This window comes from Haliotis asinina, chromosome 11, assembly GCF_037392515.1.
Source record: "Haliotis asinina isolate JCU_RB_2024 chromosome 11, JCU_Hal_asi_v2, whole genome shotgun sequence".
NCBI classification, from domain to species: Eukaryota; Metazoa; Mollusca; class Gastropoda; order Lepetellida; family Haliotidae; genus Haliotis; species Haliotis asinina.
Genome location: NC_090290.1, coordinates 31,052,601 through 31,079,104, shown reverse-complemented (window position 1 = coordinate 31,079,104; position 26,504 = coordinate 31,052,601). Strand labels below are relative to the sequence as shown.

Sequence of the window (26,504 nt, the reverse complement as noted above, 5' to 3'; positions counted from 1 at the left end):
CATGAACATCTCGTCGTGTCTAAGGTGTGGGCAAGATGGGTGCCAAGAATGCTTACAGATGAAATGTAGCAAACAAGGGTCACCATAAGCAACTCCATGCTAACCAGATACAGCAAGAATCCAGAAGATTTTCACTTTAGGCTAGTAACCTGTGATGAAACCTGGATCTACCACTATGATCCTGAGAGCAAACAAGAATCCATGGAAAATCAAACATGTCACTTCTCCCAGGACCAAAAAGTTCAAAGCCTCCCGATGAGTGCGGAAGGTATTATGGCGACAGTCTTCTGGGATAGTAAAGGCGTCATCCACATAGATTACTCACCAAAAGGAAGAACAATGAATGGGGAATATTACGCTAACTTGTTGAGGCAAGTGCGACAGTCAATCAAGGACAAGGGCCGGGGCAAGATCAGACGTGGTATTCTTCTACATCAAGACAATGCTCCAGTACACACCTCTCATGTTGCAGCTGCTGCTGTCCAGGAATGCAGGTACGAAATCTTGCCTCATCCCCCCTACTCTCCAGACCTGGCACCAAGTGATTACCATCTGTTCCCAAATCTCGTAGATTTCAGGATGATAATAAGCTTATTGCTGCTTACTGAGGCTTGGTTTGAGGACCAAAGATGGCATCAACGAGTGGCAGAAAAGATGGAACAAGTGTCTTGACTCAAAAGGGGACTATGTTGAAAAATAAATGTGGTTCATACCAATATTTTGTGTTTTTCTATGCAAGGCTCAAAACGTACTGACATCCCCTCGTATGCTGTGCACCCATAAGTTGATATGAAGGGAATACCATGGAAACATATGACGTCACAACAGTTTGCACACAATGGCCACCTGTTGTCCAATACTGACAATGATGAACATCAGAATGACAAAAGTGTTTTATTGGCATTAAATAATACAAAGGTATGTCGTCTAACTCTATGTTATGTTTATATGGCTTGACAACATCAGTGATCATTATTATTAATTCATAGATGTGAATTTCTTAATACCACAGAAACTCATGATGCGAGGGTACTCTTTCACGTAATCGCAGGTAATTTTGTTCAAAAGCGCATTCTCGATACAATGCCATAGGCATAGCAACAAGGTTGTGAAGCGCAGTATGTGTGCGTATAAGCTCGGCTCACTGATGTTTCATCTCTACCAGCCATGTTATTGCAGAACCCAATGATGTTTGCGAATTTCCAGTAGTAGTTCACTGGCAGATGCACAATTTTTTCGCAAACATCAGTTTAAAATGTTTTTCTTTTTGGACTAATACGCTCATATTTCTTTGTATTAAGAGGTGCTGAGGGGTTATATTTTATGTATATTTATATTTTGTATTTTTTTAAATTTAGTAAGAATGCCTTTCAATGGTCACATTTTGCCATACGCTATTATTCGCAGTTTTGGTCAATTAAAATAATCTAAATATATTTTATATTTCGGTTTCAAATGTAGCTGTTTGGATCAAATGAGTTATAAATTGTAAACTAATGTGCTTGTATATCTTTTTCATTCAGTAATTTGCATCATTACTTTGAAATGGAGGCTTTTTCATTTATTTTTAATGCGTTAGGAATGCATTACACTGGACACATCACTCATTATCATGCATGCATCATGAAATCGGCATCTGACGCCTTACGTCAACAACCGTTTTCTGATCAAAATATATCGGCTCATTCCACACAACCTGGTATCTTGTAGATTACGAAATATCAGGTATCGGGCCATTCAGCAACTGTCAGTAGATTGAAATAAATACCTTTGTAATTGCCCGTAACCTATTCGACTCGTTCTGTTCATTTCCGTGACGTGACAGGAATGACTAGCTAAATTTGCACAATGTCAAATGTGCAACAGTGTGGATGGTTCGCTCAGTCAGTTAGCTGTCGAACTAACAATCCGAAAGTTGTGGGTTCGTGTCCGACAGGTTCTCACAAACTGGTTGCGTGTCTCAGTGAAGTGACCTACATCTGAGAATGTCCTCACGAGAAATTGTGGTGCTGATTTCTAAAGGTTCTCCCTAGCCAGAAATATTGAAGTATTCAACATTTCGGTAACATCTTGAATATCTTGAAACTAGTATGACCCTTACTACTTTGTCAAGAGTAATCCTGCCACAACTAGAAGATCATTTGCATATTTTCCATGCTAAAAATATAACAGGAAGTGACGTATTATGCAACTTCACTCTGCACACAGCAGCAAGTTGTATGGTACTTATTAGGTGGCCAAACAGTATTTAGTTACGTTATTGTTACATTGTATCCAAATGAATAGAAGTTCCAGATGTTATGGTGAAAAACATGATATATTGATAATGTGAGTGAAATTCCTTGGTAATTTTTAAAAATAAAACTATTTAGATTCATTACGTGTCTTATTAAATGTTTGACAGTGTCATTTGCTTGTATTGCTTGCCATAGTAAGAAAATAGCAATACCGTGATAATAGAGAGTTGCCTCAATTTCCAGGTCAAATGAGACAACTGAGATTACCACGATCAGGTTGAATGAGTTCTGATTATATGGCTCATTGTTTGTTACAGAAATGAAGATTAAAGATCAGGCAACTGAATATACATAAAGTGTCAAATGTCATAATCCGTTCATAATCCCCTGATGGCAACAACATTAACTACCGCGATAATAGAACGTCCCATGATACATAGGAAGATGAAAGGATTGTGCCACTGACATGATATGTAGGGTGGATGGGTTGTTCTTCACTTGCTTAAGTTCTGCATAAAGTATAGTGTGTATGTGTTTCACAAAATACATTCATTTCCATGAAAATGCATCATCAATCCCCCACCCCCCATTTGCATAAAATATGACCTGTCCCTTAGAAACAAAATATAGTGAACTAATTATTTATAACAATAACAATAAATTTTGACAGCCAGCTACCATTTCTTGATGGACAGCAACTCAAGCAGACGGCACAAGGTATATGACTCTGAAATAAACATGGTTCCATCTACTGAAGTTTTGAGCATTTATATGTATTCATTCTGTACCAGTTTAGTAGTCGGACTATGCATTGATATGGATTCTTTGCTCTGGTGGTTAATATGGACTTGTACTGGCAGTCATTATTGCATGTGCAAAGTGGTCCATATTATTGATAGGTGTAAAATAAATGTCATCCTATTCTTGGTTTTCCATGGTGTCGACCACACTGTTGAATTCTGACACTATCTGCAACCCAAGATAGCGTGGGGGCTATTTTTTGCAACAGTGCGCTGAGGATCATGATGTGTCTTTAGGTCGGGATGTCAACACCTTTGTAAATGTTATTTTTCAGTTGCAAGGTGTACAGTTTGCCATCCATTCCGGGTTTGTCAAATCCATGCGTGTCCCCTGAGGTTGGAGATTGTTATGTTGGTGCATTTTCTCAATGGCATGGCTGTTACAGGACTGGAAGATTGAGTCATCATATGTACAGCATAGCACTGAGGTATCCTATATTTGTGGGATTATGTTTAATGTCTAAAACTGATATATTCAGTCCAGTGATGGGTACCTCGGATTAATTTCTTGTACTGCTGTGAAAAAAATGGTTTGGTTCTGCAGTTGTTGTACTTTTCTGTTTTCACCAGCACAGCTCTCAGCAGCATGGAAGGTCGTCAGTTCAGCTCAGTACATTGAGATGAATGCACATTTTATGACACGGGATGAGGTTGGGTAATTTCATGCTGGTCACAGTGGCATTTGCTGGTATTTTGGTTGATAACAATCTGAGTGTTCTCGGTAATGGCTCAATTAGTCTCAAATTGTTTCTTCCATTGTTCAAGAACACAGCCGTGCCATCTGAGCCATTCATTTTCAGCTGGGCTCCCACATGTGTGAAGATTTCATCGTTCAGCAAGCACATGCTGTAGTAGCTGTCGGTAATTTGGTGCAAATGTTTTTGACAAACAGCTTGGTGCTGATGTTGGTCCATCACGTTTGGTAGGAAATATTGCATTGTTTACCTGATGTGTTATCGATCGCGTGCAGCAGTTGAACGAACTTGCCACCCATTTTTCCTGGAAGCGTCACATAGATATTGAAAATATATATGTATGAAATAACATAATTTAATATGTGTGAACCGGTTGTGTTTTATTCTGAAAGGAATAATGTAAACACTTTAGATCTCATGCACATGAAGACTGTGGTCAGTGCAAGTGGCTCCAATTTCAATACTTGGTTTATCGATCTGTTAAATAATTATAGGTGAAACAGGTTCACACTTGGTTTAACAATCCGATGCAATTCTGGCAGAATTGCCATGTTGTGAGCGATGACTGGATGTGGTGTGACATTGAACAATACTCACAGGGATCTGCTTAGTCAATCTGTGTTTCACACGTACTACCAGATCAGACACACTTTGCCACATATATGTGACGTCTTTGCCCTATTGAATGCATAATATTCATTTTATCTATCTAAATGTGATCATGAAGTGATCGGGGTCCAATGACTGTACACCCACTGTGCATGCTTGCAGTGATCATATTTTTTCTTGGTAGTGATCGGTATCATACAGTCTTTTCAAACATTGTACCATGGACCATGTAGAAGTGAAGATGACTGAAATATACTGTTTGGACCTAAGCTTTATTGGCAAAGAATCAGAAATTAACATGATTAAAGTCCCAGCTATTGTGGGAGAAAGGATTGAGATGGGACAGCGCCCGTTAATGAAGAAATAACTGCACAGCTCAAATTAATGAAAAAATTACTTTTTCGGAACTTGTGCGCATGCTTCACGAACACATGGCTGTCCCTTTCTCTGCACTCCTCCCTCGTTACAAACAGTGAACTGTGTGAATATTTTAATATGACAGATTGTTAAAGGTCACATGCAACGTAAAACACAACTTTGCAGATTCTGATACCTTTAGGTGTGCACTTACCGAAACAAATCATGAAAAGTGCCAATTCAGTTTATAAGGTTGAAAAAAACGCAGTGAAAAAAAAGCCCGCGAAATCGGAGTTCAAACGATTCACTAAATTCCCCCCAGCGCTGGGGGGAAAACTGGTTTCAACAGCTGTGCTGCGCTGCGTCCATAACGCATGCGCAGTGAATAGGTTCGCGGAGCTTTAAACAGTATGCATGCCCAGCGTCTGAGGTCGTGAACAGTAGTCTAACCTTGGTTGTGTACACAAACAAGTAAATAATCTACTCGTTAAGTCAAAAAAACTTGTTGATTGTGGTAAGCAGTCTCTGTCACAGAGAAAGCTCAGTGTCTGGTTTATTCACACCTATATGTCTGTCTGCCTGTCTGCCTGTCTGCTAAAGACAACATGCAATACACAGCTTCAATCATTGACCACGTGCAATATAAGGCTATACGCCATAAAGAAAACTGATTTATGACTCGTGAACCCGAGTCCAGTCTCTGCCACATTATGTAATTAGGCAGGTGTGATACTTGTTCACATGACAAGTTTTTATGTCTGTGGGTTGCAAACAAACTACATCCATTTTTTCGGATGACTGGATTTGACGGAAACTGGTGCAAACTCTTTCAAGTCCTGCTTTGTACTTGGACGAATGACACTTTCCAGTCACGCAGTAGTTCACCATATCTACCGAGATGATTTTTGATTTGATCGAAATCAAATTCCGAGAAAGTGTATTTACAAAACCCAACATCTCTATATACATTCACAAGGGATAACAACTTATTCTAGTGTAAATGATTTTGTTTGACAACGGTATATGAGTCCATATTGAAACGATGCATCAAGTACAATTAAAGAAGTTGTTATCCATAAAGAATCTTACTTTCTTGTGATTAGGCATAGTTATAAAAGGCCCATCAAACAGATCATCTTTCTGTACACACAATGCAGCCGTCAGCGTATCAGCAAATGAACCAGCCAATCGGAATCCGTCGTTACCCTTGAGTGCACAGCCACCCGCTATGACTGGGTTCGGTCTCCCGAGGGCTTCGTTTCGAGGGAAGTTAGGCCAAGTACAAAATATTGCACTTTTGAATCGCGATTGTACGCTTATAATTTTGTTTATTTGTTTTTTAACAAGCAGCAATGTATATTAGATGTCATGAATAAGTGATAATTGTGTTTTAATTATGTTTGATTTTTTGGTTGCATGTGACCTTTAAACAACTTTTATTTTTAGGACAAAAATCCTCACAGAGTTGGTATGATGGTTTCATTATGATCAGCGTTTCACTGAGTATGCTATGTTTAAGAGTTTCCGAGTTAGATTGCAGTTCATCATCCTCTTTTGAGTCAAATGGACTAATGTCGTCATTAATAGTCAAACGATGTATAGCCTAACACAAGTCTAGAAATGTTTAATAGAAATGATAGGACCAAGAGTGTCATCATAATGTTTGTTATCACATTTCAGGCGTAGATGTTGCTTTGTGATTGGCTGAGTGCTTTTCTGTTATTTTCAATGTACTCTGCTTACAAGAGCGTAACATTTTCTATGTACCCCGCCGCTGGGAATGCCGAACTAATTTGGTACTTCGTTGTAGTAATTCTTTATCTCGAGTCACAATGAATCATGTACGATATACGGAAATTACCGATATCCTGGATATCCTTACATTGTTAACATTGAAGTGTTCTGTTGGAAGATCTGCTGCTTTAAGGAATTGGTGTCATAACGCAGCAATAATCATTTTTGGGGAAAACACTACTTTAGTGACACATGCTAAACATTTTTAATAAAATGTCTTTCATGATGACGTGTTTTATTTTTCTTGGCAGAAGAATACCTTCCCTGAAATGATAACATAACAGCACATTATTTCCAGTACTTATATTTTTCTGTATACAAGGACAAAATATTGTGATGCGTATCGTATCATGTGTATCGGACTACCAGTATCGTGATACGTATCGTATCGTGGCATGGGCCACAACTCTATTAATCATGTGCCTATCATCTAAGACTGCTGACTAGTTTGAATTCTTGAAATCTCCGTCACAGTCTACCAACAGCACTCTGACTCACATATAAGCGGATAGCAACCTACTGCTGAATTTGACAGAGTCTATGGTTTGACAGTCTCACAGTCCCTGAACCACATTTTTATTTTCCCTACATCCTAGCCTCCCTTTAAAGCTAAAGTCCTAATTGAAGCAAGTCTAGATTTCCCCAGGTTCAGAATCCCTGGTCCCCCTGGGGCTTCTTTTCAGTTAATGACAGGTTTGGTGGTTGCCATCAAAATTTATGATTATCTATTCAGAGACTAAGCATTAGTCACCTTTCTGCAAGTGTCAACAAATGGATTTCCATGTCGACATTTTGAATAAAATGTGTGCCATTTGAAATAGAATGTATCGGACATTAAAGAAATAAATGTGTTTTTCCAAATTGTTAAGATGGTTTGTAAAAAAACCAGTTGTGTTTGAAACAAAAACGAAGATTTTACATTTTTAAGAATTGTTGTTTTTAATGCCTTGGCCCTTCATTAATGACGCTAGCAGACTTAGGGGTGAATTTAGCCTTCCTTCAACACCATTACTGTTGGTGTCCTAGAACTTAAAGCGTTCACTCTTCATGACGAACACCCGGGTTCGATTTCCCATATGGGTACAAGATGTGAAGCCCACTTCTGGTGTCCCCTGACGGAAAATTGCTTGGATATCACTAAGCGTGGCGTAAAACAAAATTCATAATTTCGGTATTGATGATACTAATGACGTGTAATTCTATTAATATATTTGGAACTACAATTTTCCCTGAATCATTAGTGAATACGTCTTATGAAAATTATTCAGAGAATATTCAAACAGTACAAAAAGTATGAATTGTTCTCTTTCCACATGATCTCATGTCTCACATGATACATGGATTGATTGTATGTACTCCACATTGTGGAAACCTTCCCCGTCTAGATGTTTGTCTGTGAGTAGTTGTGAGTATGTTAATGGAAAGTCGGAGTATGGCACATATTTCTGCCAAATGACATCATTGATCAATGTTCACACTTTGGCGATACATCCATGTGTCTCTGGTTCGCGGTTTGCATAGGGGACTAGCTGTGGCTTAAGGTACTGTGGGTAGAGATTTTGAGTTTTTGCAGATGGATAATGTCTTTTTAGTACCTTCAAGTTAGCTTTGATATACATTGTCATATGGGTACGCTTGGTAAATATGAATTATTGCCTTTGTTTTTATTAAGTGTATTGGTCATTATCTGTATTTTCAAGTCTCCGTGTTTCTGCACACAGTGATTGACAGCTGCAGAAAAGGCATCCATAGACACAAATGATAGAAGGGCAATATCCACACCTAATCCTTTATGGCAAGCATGGGTTACTGAAGGCCTATTCTACCCCGGGACCTTCAGGGGTCCTTAAAAGAGAGATATTTTATCTTATATCATATACTGTTCTCAAGCGGCCACAAAAACAGTGTTTGGGCTCTGGCACAAAAAGTCAACTCATCGCTGAAAGACTTAAAGGACCACTAAACTCAATTTTTTGGTATTTTTTATCACTGCATATGAAAGACTTTTGGTTAGTCATAAACGAAACACCATTTTTTTAAAATAAAAATAATTATGGTTAATTAATATCAGGTGCTTAAAAGTTGCTTAAAAGCCGTCTGCTTCTCTCTGCTTCGCCCGCAAACGAAACCATAGACAGGTTACGTAACTCTGTCGCCAGAGCCTTATACGTGACATCATAGAAGGAACAATTTTCAGTTAAATGTATAGAAAATGTGTAGGAAGTTTGTCATTTTGCTGATTTCTCGATGCCACCAAGGACATGCCGAATTGTTGTGTTGCCGTCAATTGTTCCTTGGGGTTGGGTGATGGTGTCACTATGCACAGATTTCCACCAGACTCCATAGTTTGTGCTTAAATTGGTTGTTAGTGTGTGCGAAGTGAGCTTTGTGGAAGCCTGTGGTATATACTAAATCGGATGGTTCACCCCCTACCACGCTTCCAGGACAGAAAATGGAGTTCAAGTTTCATCGAGTTTATAAAATCAAGACTGCTTACTACACATTGCTGACCAAAAGAATTTTGCATGGATGTAATGCTTTCTTCCTCGGAAACGAGGTTGTGGTCGAAGTGACAATATTATCGTAAGTCATATTATATTGATCCCTTATAATGACCGCTTCCAAGAGTGATATTGTTATGTTATAAGCAATGTCATGAAAAATCCTAATGTCCATCAATAAAATACATATTTTACTACCAGTAGAAAGTAATTTTGATTTTGTATGTCGATGAAAACAAGCTTAAATAGCATTCATCCTCAGACAGGGCGCCGCCATTTTTGAAAATTGTGAAGTCACAGGCTAAAGTCCGTTAGCATTATTGAGATTATGATTTGTTCTCATCACGTTAGAAAATCAAAACTACTTTTTACTCGTAGTTAAATATGCATTTGAATCATGACCAAAAGAATTTTGCATGACACAACTTTTAACAAGGAAGCAAGGTTTGGGTCGAAGTGACATTTGTATTGCAAGCAATGTTATATTGACCTCCCCCTCACTTCCAAGAGTGAAATTGTTAGGTTATAAGCAATGTCATGCAAAATCCTATTGTCCATCAATAAAATACATATACTTTAAACTTAAATAGCATTCATCCCAAGACAGGGCGCTGCCATTTCTGAAAATCGTTTACTAACATTAATTATTCAAAATCAGGATTGATTAGAAAAATTGAAATCTTTTCTATCTGGGCACCCGGTGGCTGGAAGGGTGAAGGCTTGTTGTAAAGAAGTTGGAATACCTTGAGCACTGAATTGACTAGCCAACGTCTTCCGAGATACCATGGAAACTTTCAAAAACCTTTCGCTAAGGTGTCTAATATAGAAACAATATTTAAATGATAAATTTATGTTAAAACTATGGCAACTTTAGAAATTCTTGTAACTTGGCTTTCATCCTGCTGTGTTCCGTATGCATCAGATTTTATTCTATAAGATTTAAAAATCGTTTGCTATGTTGTAAGATGGAATGCAATGAACTGCATGAACAAATGGTGATGGATGATGATAATAACATGCGAGAAAGACTTGTGGTGTTTATTGTCGGCAGCAAAGCCAAAGAATACTTGGGCGAGGACCATACTGCAGATAAAATACATAAAATCGATAGTGAAATCTAGTCCAGACTCAGTGCCAGAATGACAAAAACCATAGGGTCGGCCATGATGCAGTTCTACACCAGCATAGAACTGCATTCCCATTCCTCCAGAATGTGGACTTCAGCTGTGTAAAGCGTACGAGAAAGATCAGTTCATTGAACACTCTTTGAGTGCCATCAGCTGCATGCTGTACCACAAATACGGCATGTTTTTGGCTCCAGTATCTGCGGCAATCTTCACAGCAAAGCATTATCAATTTGAAGAAGAAAAAATAATAATGCTAATATACAACATGGATGCTGCCCTGCAACAATAGGAAACAATGATGACCACACAGGAGGAGACAACACCACCACCGATCCTACACCAATAATCCTACACAAGAGTCATCAGAAGATGACATATCCCCCGGCCCCCACATATTGAAAGGACAAATCATCCGACAGTTACTTGATGTTTTTCTGGACTAAGTTTGAATCCTTTCCGTGGAAATCATGAAAAATATAAATGCCATAGATCTGTAAACAGCAAAAGGCATCACTTCAAGATCTGTCTCATATGTCTGCCAAGATCTGTTGAAAGATATGAAATGGTTTTCGAGTTGTGCCCCGGAAACAAAGACCATCCCTCCCTTTTGAGACTAGGTCCAAATTGTTTCCATGGAAACCAGGAAATATAAAAATGCCCAAAGTCTGTAAATGGCAAAAGGTATCACTTTGGGGTCTCTCATATCTGCCAAGTTTTTCAGAAAGATATTAAGAAGTTTTCAAGTTGTGCTCTGGAAACGAAGCCCATCCCTCTGTTTTAGAGTAAGTCTGCATCATTTCCATGGAAACCGGAAAAAATAAATATAACAAGAATCTGTAAAAAGCAAAAGACACTACTTTAAAGTCTGCCTAACATATCTGCCAAGTTTTGCAGAAAGATATTAAGAAGTTTTTGAGTTCAGCAGCGGAGTTATGCATCCCTCTTTTGGGACTGTCCGAATCATTTCTATGGAAACTGGAAAATTAAAAATAACAACAACCTGTAAATAGACAGAGGCAACCCTTTTTAGTCTGCATCAAATATCTGTTAAGTTTTGCTGAAAGGTATTAAGAAATTTTCAAACTGTGCTCCAGAACCGAAGCCCATCCTTCCCTTTTGAGACTTAAGTCCGAATCGTTTCCATGCAACCCAAAAGGGTCTGCCTCACATATCTGCCAAGTTTTGCTGACAGATATTAAGAAGTTTTCAAGTTGTGCTCCGGAAATACAGATATTAAGAAGTTTTCGACTTGTGCAAATTAAACAAAACAAATCTCTCACTTTTGAGACTAAGTGTGAATCTGTAAATAGGAAAAGGCACAACCCTAGGTTCAGTTTATTAAATCTACCAGTTTTGTTCTAAAAATATTAAATGTTTTTTTGAGTTATGCTCCGGAAACAAAATGATTACGGAGGGACGGACAGACAGACGTATGAGGCGTCGACTATGTCCTCCAGCATCTCCTATATATTTTTAATCGGAAATAAAAAATAGTGAAGATCCCCAACATTTTTTTAAGAGTATATATATATGACAGTAATAAAAAGAAATGACTACAATACTAGATGGGTGATGGAGCTTTAGTCCATGTCCTCGTTTTTTCGCATAGCAGTTATCTCTTTGCAAAATCATGAATGTCAAATGCGGCCAGTGTGGAAGCGGAACGAAACTGGCATGATGTGGAGGCGAAGAAACTGCATCCAGTGCAAGCCAAGCATGCTTAAAAATGTGTGCAGGGAGTAGATTTCATCAACAACCAACTCACGTGTGAAAACCCCACCATGAGAACTTCGAAGAACATTTATGATGCCTTGAAAGAATACTACCTGCTCACGGGAAAATGACTCGAACCTCTCAGCAACGAACCCATGCTCTTTCAGTATTACACACTGGTTTCAAACAAAGACTGCATACTCAAAGTGGACCTGGAATGTCCCATGGAATTACACAAATCACACAACAGCTATATGCTAACTCTTGAACAATTAATGGTGAACCCAGACTGAATTTCCGAATATCAGTAAAACTTGTTGGGGAAAAAGTAAGCTTACCAATGTCAAAGAAGTTGTACTGAACTTACAGAACAAGAATAAATATGTTGTTCACTATCACAGCCTGCAGCTGTATTTATCACTGTGAATGAAACAAAGATTCACAGGGCACTCGAATTAGATGATAGTTCTTGGATGCAGCCCTACATAAGCCCTACACAGATTTACAATAGCTGGCCACCAACGATTTTTCAAGCTCATGAATAACTCAGTGTTTGCTAGACGATGGAGAATTTTAGAAAATAAGTGACTGAGAAACTCGTCCACTCAAATGAGAAGGAAAACTCAGGAAACTGATAGCCAGCCAGGAATTTAACTGACGTAAAATATTTGATGACAATTTGGCAGTGCTGCACATGAACAAAAGCCAAATGAAATTCAACTGACCTGTTTATGTAGGGGATGAGCATCCCTTAACTTATCCTAACACTTGATGTATGACTTTTATTACGGCGATTTCAAGAAGCAGTACAGCGACAAGTGCTGTACACAGATACAGATTCCCTGCTGATCACATCAAGAACATGTATGTAGACATGAACAAAAACATGCACCTGTTTGACATCAGTGACTACCCAAAAGACCACCCGATGCACAACGCTGTCAACAAACAAGTGCTCAGCAAGATGAAGGATAAATGAGCGTGCATTCATCAGCCAAAATATGTGGTGAAAAACACATCAAATTCAAGACGTACTTTCAAACACCAAATGAATGCTCTGAGAAGCAATGGACACATGATGTATTGACTACTATGAACAAGACGTCCCCGTTGCCAATGGACATGAAGTGATGGATCATCATCGACAGAGTCACCACTTATGCATACGGACACAAACGTATTGAAAAAAAAAATGAAAAAATAAAGTGTGGAATTGGCATGATATTAAAACAAAAATTGAAAACACTTATTACAGTCTATGTGGATACTGGAAACATGCAGACACCATACAAAATGCCAAAACTACCTGCTGCCACCTCGCTGTGTACCATGAAGAAAGTTTGATATGATGATGTGCAGTCAGGTGCACCAAGTCAACCTACTGTTTCTGCCACACGACAGGGTGAGACACAAAACAAAAAGTTTGTCCTGACCACAGTGGACGTCACCAGCAGCCATAAAGAGGCGGGGCCCTTAACCACAAAAGATTCAACCCAAGTGGCTCGCATGTTCGAGCGCATACATGAATGCAGTCCACTGAATTGACCAGCCAAGCTGCAAGCAGATCCAGGACACTGGTTCATAACTTCTTGGGTGCCGTGTCACAACTGCTGGCCAAGCCCAATGTTGAAGCCAGGTGTGGTGTGGCCAAAGTTCATTGCAGTCAAACCATCACTGAGAGATTCAACAGGACTTTAGCTGAGAACTTATTTTAACATCAGTACATGCAAGAGTTGAGTGGGAATAAAAACAACACTGAATGGGTCACGCGACATCAGGTTGTATTAGCCATCAGTCACAAAATCACTTGTCTCACCAACAGAAAACAGCTGACATCTCTCTCTCTCTCTCTCTTTCTCTCTCTCTCTCTCGTTCTCTCTCTCTCTCTCCTAAGCTCCTAAGCTGCTGGGAAAATTATTTCCTGAAATGATTGTGATTATTGGGCTTGGGAAGGCAAGCAGTTGGATGCAATCTCATGAGAGGGGACGCTTGCATATTGTTTCTACCTACAATTTCCTTTCCCTTTGTTGGGATTGTGACCATGGTGGATATTTTGCTAAAAATATTTAGTGTATTAGTGATTGCCTGAGAGAGGTCACACAATAGCATGCTACATTCATTGATAGTTGTTCAAGTTATTGAATGGAACAAATGAAAATGCAGAAAGGGAAAATGTAATAGTCAAAACATTTAAGCAGAAGTTTGTGATATTTAACAGCAGATTTCCTCTATGTGCAGAATTTAGAATTTTCTGAAAGTTCATTCAAAATTTATTGTGTTTTCAGCTTTTGAGGCACACAAACAAAAACATGTTTGTTATGGAGTTGAAACATGTTTACCTTCCTAGAAACGGTGCGAAACTGTCATAAGTAGAAGAGACTGGATAGGGTAACTTATGCCTGACTAAACTGTTCAGTCAAAACATCTGTCTTGTTACTTGGACTGTCTGAAGGTGGGAAGCATGTGTAATAACAGCGTTTGAAACTCCTAAAAAAAACAGGTTGATGACTGAAAAATGTTGCTGGCCCTGTGACCATGTAACCAGCCCTGTATTACAAACTGGAAACTTAGGTAAGATGTTAAAATACTCTTATCAAAGAATTACTTATTAGCAAGCATGGCTTGGTTATTGTTGATTCATTTAGTGTCACTGCCATGTGAATGAGACAAACAGGCAAAGTCAGAATGGTCAGTATCTTTGGCACGATGTTCTTTATGCAATTAGCACAGGGGATTTGTAACTCTTTTTGTGGAAAGTAAACAGGCGCAACAACAAATGTAACAAAAACAACTTGGTCGCTGAAAACCTTCTTTAGACCAATCATCTGTGGAAGTTTGATTGATCATGAACCATGCATACAGACATGGTGTAGCTACCACAATTGTAAACCGTTTTCAAAATATCACCCGTAGTCAGAGTCATGGTAAAATATATACCCGTGGAACATGAATTGCCCCACAGGGCTGGCTATAAAATAAAGTTGTAAACCCGCCATGTAACTAGCAGGCAGAGGGCCACCGGACAAGGCTCAGAGAAAGTGTCACCTTCAACTATGTGAAAACAAACCTAAGATTTCATAGTTTTCAGTTAGCTGTTATATAGTTGCCTTTTGACAACAATGTAATCCTATGTGCAAATTGCATTGAAAGCTGATTTTTTCTGACAGCTTTTTCAACAGATATTTACGTTCTTCACAAGTTCTTTTTCTGGTACACGAACCCATATAAACCTACTTTCCTCCAACTGCTCTTCATATACAAAGAAACTGTCCACACAGTCCTGTTATGCATATAAGAGATGCCTTCCAGAAGCAAGTACAGAACAGTTTGCAAGAGGAGTCACTTATAGGCCCTACTGCTGAAGAAGGGCTACAGGTTTATGCTCAAGCTCTTGTTTTAAGTATACATTTATAAAAATTACAAACATTTATGATCATATTTCTATCTTTACAGTATTATACAAGAATGGAGTAATAAACTTATTTTTAACATCGTTATTAAAAGTGACAATCAAAGAGGACAGGTTTTTCATCTTCAATACTGTTAAAATTATCTTAAGTTTACAGCAAAACTGACTCTTAAAAAAACATTTCTGACGTAGCAGGTTAATGAAGCAAGGGAGGCGAACTTTGGCAGACATATGATTCAACATGTACAATGTATATTTAGAATTAACTCCCCTCTTCCTTCAACCTGTTGAACTGGAACCTGGAAGGGGCAATGGAGGCAAAGAACCAAGAAAATGTAGGAAACAAATAATTACCCAGAGTAGGTTTCCTAAAAATGTCTTATCTTTTTTTCAGAAATATATTCCAAAGTTGGGCAAAATGCTGCAGTTCACACCCGCCCATCTACCCTTCATTTTGATGGCTTTGAATTACACAAGAAACAGACCAGGTCATTTAAAATTGTCAACGCTTCATCAGATGTGCTCAGAATGCATATCATCCCACCACAGACTAAATACTTCTACATCAAATACTCAAAGTCGGTATGTATACACTCTTTATGTAGAAATAGATTCCTAACACACAAATCCTTGTTTGTAAACATATGTCATTGTGAGCATGCACTCATCACAGATTTATTATGCTCAAAGTTCTGAGTAAGGATATGGTATTTTTTCTTAGCTTCTAATCTACACTTTTTGCTTCTCTAACCTGAGATACAATTGAAACATGCTGTGTTATGTTCCCCAAGGACTGAAAATTATGTCTTACCTGCACAAACTCAACTGCTGTGCATGTGCACCGGCCACCAACTTGACCAGAAAGTGATTGTCACGCTCTCCATTTCTGGAAGTGTTGGAAGGCCACTCATTGTACAGGCAGCTACCTTCTTATTCTCAAGTATCATCAGTGATTCATCAGGCAGTCTTCATGACATGGTTTCAAAACCATAATGTACCATTTCCACATAACACAACAAAACCAAAACTCTATGAAATCATTACAATCAACAAGAGAGCACCTGTGTATAAAATTGACCAGTATCTGAAATCATAAGGTCATGATGTCTTATGTTTGCCTCCTTATCATTGTGGTTTGAACCCAATTGAACTGACCTGGGGAATCATCAAATCTGACACTGCCCAGAATAACACAACGTTTACAATGACAGACGTTCAAAATCTAGTCCATGAATCCGTGGCTAAGATTTCACAAGACACATGGAAAAAATCAGTTGAGAAAGTAGAAAATGCTGTGAAGCATCAGTGTTGGCTTCAAAGTGGTTTCGAGTGCACTCTGATGAGTGACAGCAGTGACTCCATGTCCAATTCAGAAATACAGTGTGATGACTTTTTGATACCATCCCCTATCGATAAAATCAACATTGCATGTGCTTCTCACTTACCTGGGTTTTACCTGTGCCGTCACTACATGCATGTCACAAATCTTGCAATATCAAATGAAAATAATGATGGCTTGTTAAACAACTTTTATCTTTTATTGACAAAAATCATAAAAAAATTCGGGGGGGTAGCCTAGTGGTTAAAGTGTTCGCCCGTCACGCCGAAGACCCGGGTTCAATTCCCTACATGGTTACAATGTGTGAAGCCCATTTTCTGGTGTCCCCCGCCGTGATATTGCTGGAATATTGCTAAAAAGTGGCGTAAAACTAATCTCACTCACTCATTAAAATGGAAAGTACAATGAATATGTTATTATTTACTCTGGGGTTACCATCCCTTTTTTCCCTCTTGAATTATTGTACATCAAATTAATAAAAATAATAAAAGTGTACCTACACAAATACCCATGACTGTGCAATTATAAGTTTTGTTTATAAAACCGTTGCTTTTGGCCCATGGAGAAAATAAAACATCTGTCTGTCTGTCTGTCAGTCGGTCAGTCGGTCAGTCGGGCAGTCTCTCTATCTGAGGCACACATTGTCCATACTGACATACAATCTCATTCTTCACAGCAATCATTTGTAGCTTGGGGTACAAAGCTGCCAAGCTAGAGAGTGAAGGATCGCTAGTTTGAAACCAGTTCTCACCACTATAGTTTGGAAGTTTTCAATAATGTGATATTTTTAATGATTAGTGATAGCAAGTCATGAAAAATGGTCATTTCAAAACCTCACACCAGGTTAAATAGTGAACATATCAAAACCTAAGTTATGAAATGTTCAAAATTTAACCAGATGTGTGGTTTCTGAACATGTACTTCAAAACCTAGGTTTGAAATAACCAGTGTAAAGTCACAGCAGAGGTTTACCTCAACATATTCTGGAAGGAACCTACTTTACTTGCAAACAACATCAGAGAAAGGTTTAAAATCTAGACAAGATAGTTCTAGTACCTCTGGCATGCACCTGTAATGTGCTTAATTATTATGGGAAGTCTTGGCACTCATGCTTTCCATGTACCATTGCCTATACCAAGTCTTACAGAAGATTGTGCATACAAGGAACCTGAAACTGACTTTGTTAAAGCCTAAGAGGCCATCTCAAAAGTGGATTCTAACACTGAATGCTGCTGCAGCTATTAGTTCAGTCATGTCAATGGACAGAGGAGAAATATAAAGCGCTATCATGGGACTGAAGTATAGCACAGGCCCTCATGTCAGTGCGAGGATTAAAGGGTTATTTTCGGTAAATATATAAACACTTTGAGATGACCCTTCAAAGTACGCTTCACAGTACACTATATATAGACGAGGTCCTGTGAAGTATGGTCATTCAACATCTGACCAGTGGTGTTTATGAATCCCTTCAGCAAACAGACTTTGAGTTTTTCAATCAAGCATCAGTTACAGCTGCAAAGATGTTCAGAAATTCAAGCTTCATCCTGTCTTGAATTACGATAGGGTTTCATCTTCCAGAACAACCTGATAGAAATTTCCATATCCCAGGTCTGACGTCCATATCTGAAGAATTATTACTCAGCCCTGTGAGATCTTTTTACATATTCCTAAAAGAATGGATTTTAGAAGGAGTTTCAAGAGATTATACATAACTATATCATGCACAAAACTTGCACAGAATTCTAAAGAACAACTGGAAGGAAGTGTATCATCAACCCCTGTTTTCAGTATTATATACACAATAAACTCTTGTTTCCTTCTCATATGACTGGCGTGTGTATATTGCTCATGGAATGGGCTGCCTTTTGTCATTATTTATATTCAAAGCATAATATGAAATCAAGGTTCCAAAATGTAATAATTATTTACTGATATGTTATTTTAATGTCTCTGTTTTTTTAACAGAATTTACATGGATATGTCAAGGTGTAAAATTATTAACAAGAACTTTATTGTCAGATTCACACATAATCAATTATTCAATATGTTTTTCTTACAGGAAAGGATGGTGCCAGGCCTCACTCTTGACTGTACAGTAGAATTTATTCCTGACGAGTGGAGATATTACTATGATTGTATTAGAGTCAACTGCCCGGTGAGCTTGCTTCCACATTCTTGTAGCTACCACTGGGTTGTATAGAGGGAAAACAGCTTACCTTCATGCTGTCTTTGAAGTGATATATATCACTGGAATGTAGATATATGCCCTTGCATTCAATCACTGAGTTGTCAGCTCTAATTGTTCATCACAGATCCACATGCTAAAAACAACTTTTATTCATTCAGTAAGCAACCCCCTAGTCATTCTTTGCATACATAATCCTTCACTCAGGTAGTTTAAGCAAAGAATGTACATGGATGTTGATGGTCACAAATCTATTGTAAAGTCATGTAGGTCAAGGCCAAAAGAAACCATTTTATAAAAGAGTGGACTTTTATATTTATTCATCATAACTGTAACATTTTTTATACATAGTAATGCATGAGCAAATGTTAAAGGCAGTCCAAGATTGAAAAACATGTGATTTTCTACTGTACAGTATACAATTGTATCAAAATTTGTAACTACACATAATTTTCAGTTTGCAGTTTTGTGGCAGTTTAGTAAAAGTGACCAAATGATTAGATTATGAGGAACTACTTACAATGTTTGGCCGAAATTCCAAATTAAAAATTTATCGCATCTTACACATACAGGTAGATAATGGTGAGGTCAACTGTCTCCTAATTTGTGAATGTCAAAATGGTTCATGTACCTGGTAGGAAATGGTTGGGATAGCTTTGCCTTGCTTTTGGGCATACTTTATAAATATCTTTCTAGTTTTCTAACTAAAGGATAATTTTGTGGCTTTTATAGGACATTGGAACAGTTCATTTGCTAGGTCTCTGATTTCTAAAATATATGCTGATGTTACACATATGTTCCTGTTCTTGTTTTCGATCCATGAAGATCCGGGTAAGAATTGATCATCAGTAACCAATGCTTGTTATCATGGTCATAAGAGGCTACTAATAGGATAACATGGTCAAGCTCGCAGACATGGTTAACACATGTCATCTACACCAGGTGTGTAGATTGATGCTCATGGTGTTGATCACTGGATTGTCTGGTCCTGACTCGATTAATTACAAACCAACTGCCATATAGTTTGAATATTGCCAGGCGCAGTGTAACACTAAGCTCACTCACTCACTCACTCACTCATGCCTGTTTTTTCTTGTGCATCTTGTGTCCAGGGAGAAGAGAACCTTGTGGTACCTATTCATGCCTACCCAGTGATGAGCACCAAAGACTTCCCCCACCACTTCTCATTCTCTCCAGTCCCTGTGGGTCACAAGTAAGCCATGTTTATATACTTGTTGATGAGGCTTTTTGTCAAGTTAAAAGTTTGATACATGTATGTGTTTGTATACTTCTCTTTCCTAGAAATTTTCAAATGATCAGTATGTATTGAAAGAACTATTTTTTTTTCTTCTGATTTGTCCCTTTTGGAAAGTTACCGTGTGACATTACTCTGTATCTATTTTGTTTTCAAAGCATCATCATGTACACCAGATGTATATTCTTGACAACAATAATAGCTCAAACACAGTTTGGATGTATATCATCTGCATGTTCAGCACACAGTGTATACTCTTTGTCCCCAGGCCTACACCAAACTGTTATAAAATTTCCAAATTAGAACAAAGCACTCTGAGTCTCAGGAAATACAAACCTAAGTTAAAACAATATTCTCTGAATCTTTATGTTATCATCATGCTCATTACATCATTCCAGAATGTCTGAAGTATTTCCTCTCTACTGTGGAGCTCCAGTAGACTTTGAGTTTCAAATCACCTACATCCAACCAAGTGTTGCTTTCCACATCTCACCTATGTCAGGTAAGAAAAGGCTACGTCTAATCACAGATATTTGGCAAAAATGGTTATATGCCTCCATCATATTAACATTTGAGTTTTGTATCAATTGAAAGTGAGATATTTTCTAAGTAATGAGTGATCATGAAGAATGGGTGTACAATCACGAGGGGTGACTACTTAGGAGATAAATCTACTGTGTTTGAAAATCAGACTTGCTGTGTCCTGAATTGATGGCGACTAAATTTCAGTTGGAACCGAACGCGCAGCGTGAGTTTTCAATTGTAATATTTCTACCATGACCCATTTAAAATCGAACTTCTTCACTCTGCGGAAGACACTGCATGATCCGGCAAAGGATGAGAGGCGAGTTAGTCTCGTCTGTGAAGGGAGTGGTTGGTGCCTTTCGTATTTTTTAAACATTTCAACATTAAAAATATTCTGTCTAAAGAAAACAAACAACTGTTTATTCAATGCAATAATGTAATGCCTAAGAGCTTGTTTTTATCATCCCAACGACTGAAAGCAGCCTATTGTTTTGTTTGCTGTGATACTCTAACCCCTTGGTTACACAATAATGGAATCGTCTGACCTACTTATTTTCATGGAACTAGAGTTACGCAACAGTTTGAAATGGCAGACGAGACAGTGTTTACATTTTGCGAAAGTTCTAAATTTGTCGTGAAAGTGGAAAATGCTTGACTGGATGTCGAATCAGAACCCTCCAGAATTGAAGAATAGATCCTTTGGTGATAGACCTACGACCTCATCAAAAACTGTTGATTTTCACGCTCAGCGAGTATACGCGACTGACTTGGGATTTCTGGAAACTTTGTTTTCATCATGGATGTATTGAGGCCAAGCTTTTCTCAAAGTGTATGAACATAACAGTGACTGCCTTGCGGGGATGATGGCAGAACAGAACTCAGGTGGTTCAGTTTTTTACATATAGATATTATTTTGACATGGTGGAATATGAGTAGCATAAATCTGGTGTTTTGCCAGAACCGTTACCTTCCGAATTTCCCATTCTAAATGGACACAAATATACCATATTCCAGGAAGGTAAATGTTTACTAATGTTTTGCTGCACAATTTTATATAGATGGATCTAGGGGTGTGTTTTGGCAAGGCATTCTGATTTATGTGTTAGATATTGTTTATGTTAGGGGCAGTGTATTGTAATTGAATGTTTTTATAATAGAGGGTAATATGATAGTGAAATTCCCATAGAATTGTGGAGGAAATATCATATAATTGTATTTTTTGAGTTTGAATAAATGTTTTTTATCAGCATTTCCTTCACATCTGTTGTGTTCATATCAGTCCTGTTGGTGGTCAAGCTGAAGTAGTGCGGCAATCTTGCATATACATGCATAGTGAAGCGCCATGAAATCAGACGCATGTTCAATCCAAAAATTTCGAACTGCATAGACCTATTTGGCAAATTCCAGAGTCAGCGTCAAAATCCATGGAGTTGTTGTTGTTATGACCCACCATCATTGTGGTCAAATGGAAGTAGTTCTCACAATAAGACTTGTTAATACGTGGTGGAATGGCCTAAAATCAGATGGTGTCAATCCAGAATTGATGCCGTCTGATTTTTCTGAACAACCAATCAGAATCCAGTATTTTCTTGAGTCATGGTAAAATGAGGTGGAAACAACTGTTGCGATACTGATAGTCTATTGAAATTCTGTTGCAGTTGTTTTCATCTCCTTGAGTTGTTTCATTTGAAGTCATTTCCCAAATGAATGTATATGTCTACGAAAGCCTATTGCTGCCACTTTTGAAACATGAAACATTTTTTTCAAAGACAATTCTCGTTGCTTCGAAAACTTTCTTGTTGCTTCAACTATTTCTTCTTTGCTTCGAGTATTTCCTCATTCTTCAAATAGTTTATTGTTGTTTCGATTACTTTCTCATTGCTTTGAGTATTTAGTGGTCGCTTCAAATTTCTTTAAAAATCTTGAAATTACAAGTATTTTCTCGTTGCTTCGATTATTTTCTTGTTACTTTAATTATTTTTTCGTTACTTTGATTATTTTCTCATTGCTTAGAGTATTTTCTTGTTACTTCAAGTTTCTTTGAAATAAATTTGAAATTTCGAGTATTTACTCATCATTTCAAGTTTCTGTCTTTTTTTAATTCATGTAATGTATTATGATTTTTATGTTAAGACCTACAGTATCAAAGATACAAAATAAAGTGCTTGAGAACATTCTCAACTTATCAAACAACTCAGTTCTCACTCTATTCACTCGTATACTAAGAGAGATGGGAATGTGTTGTTACTGTACTCTTCAGTGACTTATAGCAGAACAGAATTTTTATTCTGTTCTCAAAAAATACAAAAGGTGAAACATAGAACATACAGTTGTACAAATATAAATAAAATGTTTACATGATATCATTTTAAAAGGCACATTTTAAAGATTACAAAGTTGGTTTTGTTTCAAAACATTCAGCCAGCGCCCTCTTTCCACTGGTATCCTATTTGATTTGTTGTCCTAAATTATGTTAGTGAAATTCTACTTTGAAAGGTTAATTTAACATTAGGTTCAGGAATACATTCTTATACATTGAGTAATGAAATCCTTTTGATGATTGAGTACCATTACTTGAATTCCAAGATTATACAAACTGGTCTCACTATACTCACTATCGTCTGTATTGACTCTGGGTGAGCTCATTAATTGAGTAGGGGTGAAAAACATGGCTCAGCTAATTAGTGTATTCATCAAGTCTGTCTTGTGGGAGGTCTGTCTTTTGGGACTGAACCACAACCACCAGTTAGATAATTAAAAAAATGAAAGTGAGTTGTGATTGGTTCGCTCAGCTTCCCAGCGTAGACACCTGACTGGATGAAAAGACAGTCAAGGGAGGTAATAAATGTATCTGGCAGAGCCGTAGATGCATCCAGGGTATAGTGGAGACTTACCGGAACGTATACCCTGGAGATATCGAGGATGCTTCAGACAGGGCGCCGCCATTTTTGAAAATTGTGAAGTCACGGGCTAAAGTCCGTTAGAATTATTGAGATTATGATTTTGTTCTCATCAAGTTAGAAAATCAAAACTACTTTTTACTAGTAGTTAAATATGCATTTGAATCATGGCCAAAAGAATTTTGCGTGACACAACTTTTAACATTAGGACTTCTTCCAAGGAAGCAAGGTTTGGGTCGAAGTGACATTTATAGTGCAAGCAATGTTATATTGACCTCCCCCTCACTTCCAAGAGTGAAATCGTTATGTTATAAGCAATGTCATGTAAAATCCTAATGTCCATCAATAAAATACATATTTTACTACCAGTAGAAAGTAATTTTGATTTTGTAAGTCGGTGAAAACAAACTTAAATAGCATTCATCCTCACACAGGGCGCCGCCATTTTTGAAAATCATGAAGTCAAATCCGTTTGAATTAATGAGATTATGTATGGTTTGTTCTCATCAAGTTAGAAAATCAAAACTACATAAATATGTATTTGAATCATTACCAAAGGAGTTTGCATGACACAACCTGTAACATAACCTAAGCGAGGTCGGGGTCAAAGTGAAAATAAATTTCTTCACTTGCTACATTTACTTGGTTTGTAACGTTCACTCACCAGTATGTTGACACTTGTCAATAAACGTCTTCATACTTGGTCTCATAATCCTAATTACGTTATAATCATACTTGTATGCATTTTGAAACGTAATAAAAAGAAGCGATCTGCGAATGTATAACAGGAATGTAATATGTAGACATTTCATAGTTTTCCTATATGAATCATAATTCGCACCCACGCCCTAGTGTATGTCGTCTGCATCATTAAACTTAACGACGAAAACAATGATTCTGATGAAAGCTACGACAACTTAAAAAAAACCAAAAATGCTAATATTAAAATTAAAGTTAGGAGCAATGTCAGGCTATTACCTTCTTCGAGGAATGTATCCATCAATATCCACAAAAACGAGTGATATATAATTCATCTGCAGATTTCCCAAGTGATGTGTCTTTTAACAGTCTAATATAAGAAAACGTGATGTATTGTTTCAGGTTTTTCACATTGCTGTATAGTTTCATTGGTTACCCAAGATAGCACACCTGGCAACTAATTGCATAATGTGCGTCATTCTTTTTAAAAAGTTACTTAGTTAGCCAATAATGAGCAATCAGTCAATGTATTGGCGGTTAATCCTTTGAAAGAAGGGTGTTGTTTTACATTGACACAGACATAACAGAGTGTATTCAGTATAGATTAGTAAATGTACATACATAAACATTACCTTTTGACAAATCCCCCATTTAAATCTCCATAAAACTAATTAATCAATCAGTGTGTTATCGGTTAATCCTTTGATCGATCCAGACAAAAGAAATGCCAAATGGGGGGGCTTGGTCGGGTAATCTAAGTGGCGTTACCACTAATTATACCTGTTATAAATTCATTAACTGAGCATCAAGTGAATGATGACAAATAACGTGTAGGTTTATACCACCTAACACAGATTACAACCTAGCGACACCAAGTGATTTTGACAGAATCGTCTATGAAAACAAGGGTTGTAACTCGAAAACTAGGCAAAGCAGGAGACAAAACTAAATGATAGTAGACTGTGAGAACATATTTGTCAACAGCTTTCGCGATATCAGGTTTGTACAAACCTGTAAACGAAATAGTTCAACCCCTGAAATGTAGATGAATACTGCACAGACCCTCATTTGTATACCCACTATTACGTCACGGAGACGCGCCACTCTGATTGGTTGAAATTTCGTTTGCGGCTGAGAATTTTGCGCTGTTGACAAAATGGTCGATTTAAGGTAATTAAAGATCGAAATGAGCATTTTTAATGATGGGGTTTCATTTATGACAATGTCAGCAAGTGATTTTGTATTTGTACCTAATTAGAGTATATGAGATCTTTAAGGGAATATACCTTCCAATTTTTCCTAAACTATTTGTGATAACTTCATCAGACATGAAATAACGAGAAAATATTTGAAATTTCAAGTTTTTGACTGAAACTTGAAGTGACATGGAAATAATCGAAATTTCAAGTTTTGGACTGAAACTGAGAAAGCAGTGACAAGAAAATACTCAAAGCAATGAGAAATTAATTAAAGGAATGAGAAAGTATGAGCAAATTATTGAAATAACAAGAAAGTACTCGAAGCAGCGAGAATTGTGGCGAAAAAATATTTTATACTACGAAAGTGGCAACATTAGGCTTTCATATATGTCAAGGTAAAGACTGCAATTTGGTAGAATAGAAGATTAGCAACAATTGCAGTCCATCAACAGTTTGATGCATTGTTACAACCCTAATAGTAACCCACTGAAATGTTCATTTACTCTGAAATTTATTTCAGCACCATTATTGCACTTAATATAACATGTCCTCATCACTATCAGTTGTTTTTATATTACCTCATATATACTGTAAATCATGAAATTAATGCGAACATTTTATTAATGCGAAAAATGCGTCTGTACATGTGTCGCATTATTAAAATGACGCATTTCAGTCTGGGGGTGTACTTTTGAATAAACGGAAATCTCTTCCTTTCATTGACACTACTTAATACCTATTGAAATTATTCATCGGCAAATTTTGTCACTAAGCAGAAGTGTTGACACTACACCAGACAACACAGGTCACTTCCTCATTACGGGTATCGCAAGTCAGTTATCACTCGGGTTACAATAATCACTGTCAATTGTTCAAAGTCATCACACTTATTCGTAAATCCACAAGTCCTTTTTGGAACCAGTGAAATTGTCTGACACTTTGTTGGCATACCAATTAATAAATTGGTTCTTCATGGCCACCTTGAATTCACCATCAATTGTTGTCATAAGACAAGTAGTAGCAAGCAATCACGTGATGAAACATGGCAGCGTAATCAAAACATCGTCAGCTCCATTCCATTCAATGCTTAACAAGTTCAATTCAGGTAACTAGTGTGTGGTAATCAGAAATGAAAAGAAAATGAACAACAAAGAATCAGG

At 37.5% G+C, this 26,504-nt stretch overlaps 1 protein-coding gene across 2 annotated transcripts in view; it reads left to right on the top strand.

Annotated features, from left to right (window-relative positions):
* LOC137255733 (cilia- and flagella-associated protein 221-like) overlaps positions 1–26,504 on the top strand; it is a 252,236-nt gene that overhangs the window by 13,847 nt on the left and 211,885 nt on the right. For both annotated transcript variants that reach the window (XM_067793233.1, XM_067793234.1), the window contains exons 2-5: positions 15,637–15,824; positions 18,641–18,736; positions 19,879–19,979; positions 20,420–20,523. In XM_067793233.1, coding sequence (XP_067649334.1) covers positions 15,637–15,824; positions 18,641–18,736; positions 19,879–19,979; positions 20,420–20,523 — 489 coding nt within the window. The remainder of the gene's footprint in view (positions 1–15,636; positions 15,825–18,640; positions 18,737–19,878; positions 19,980–20,419; positions 20,524–26,504) is intronic.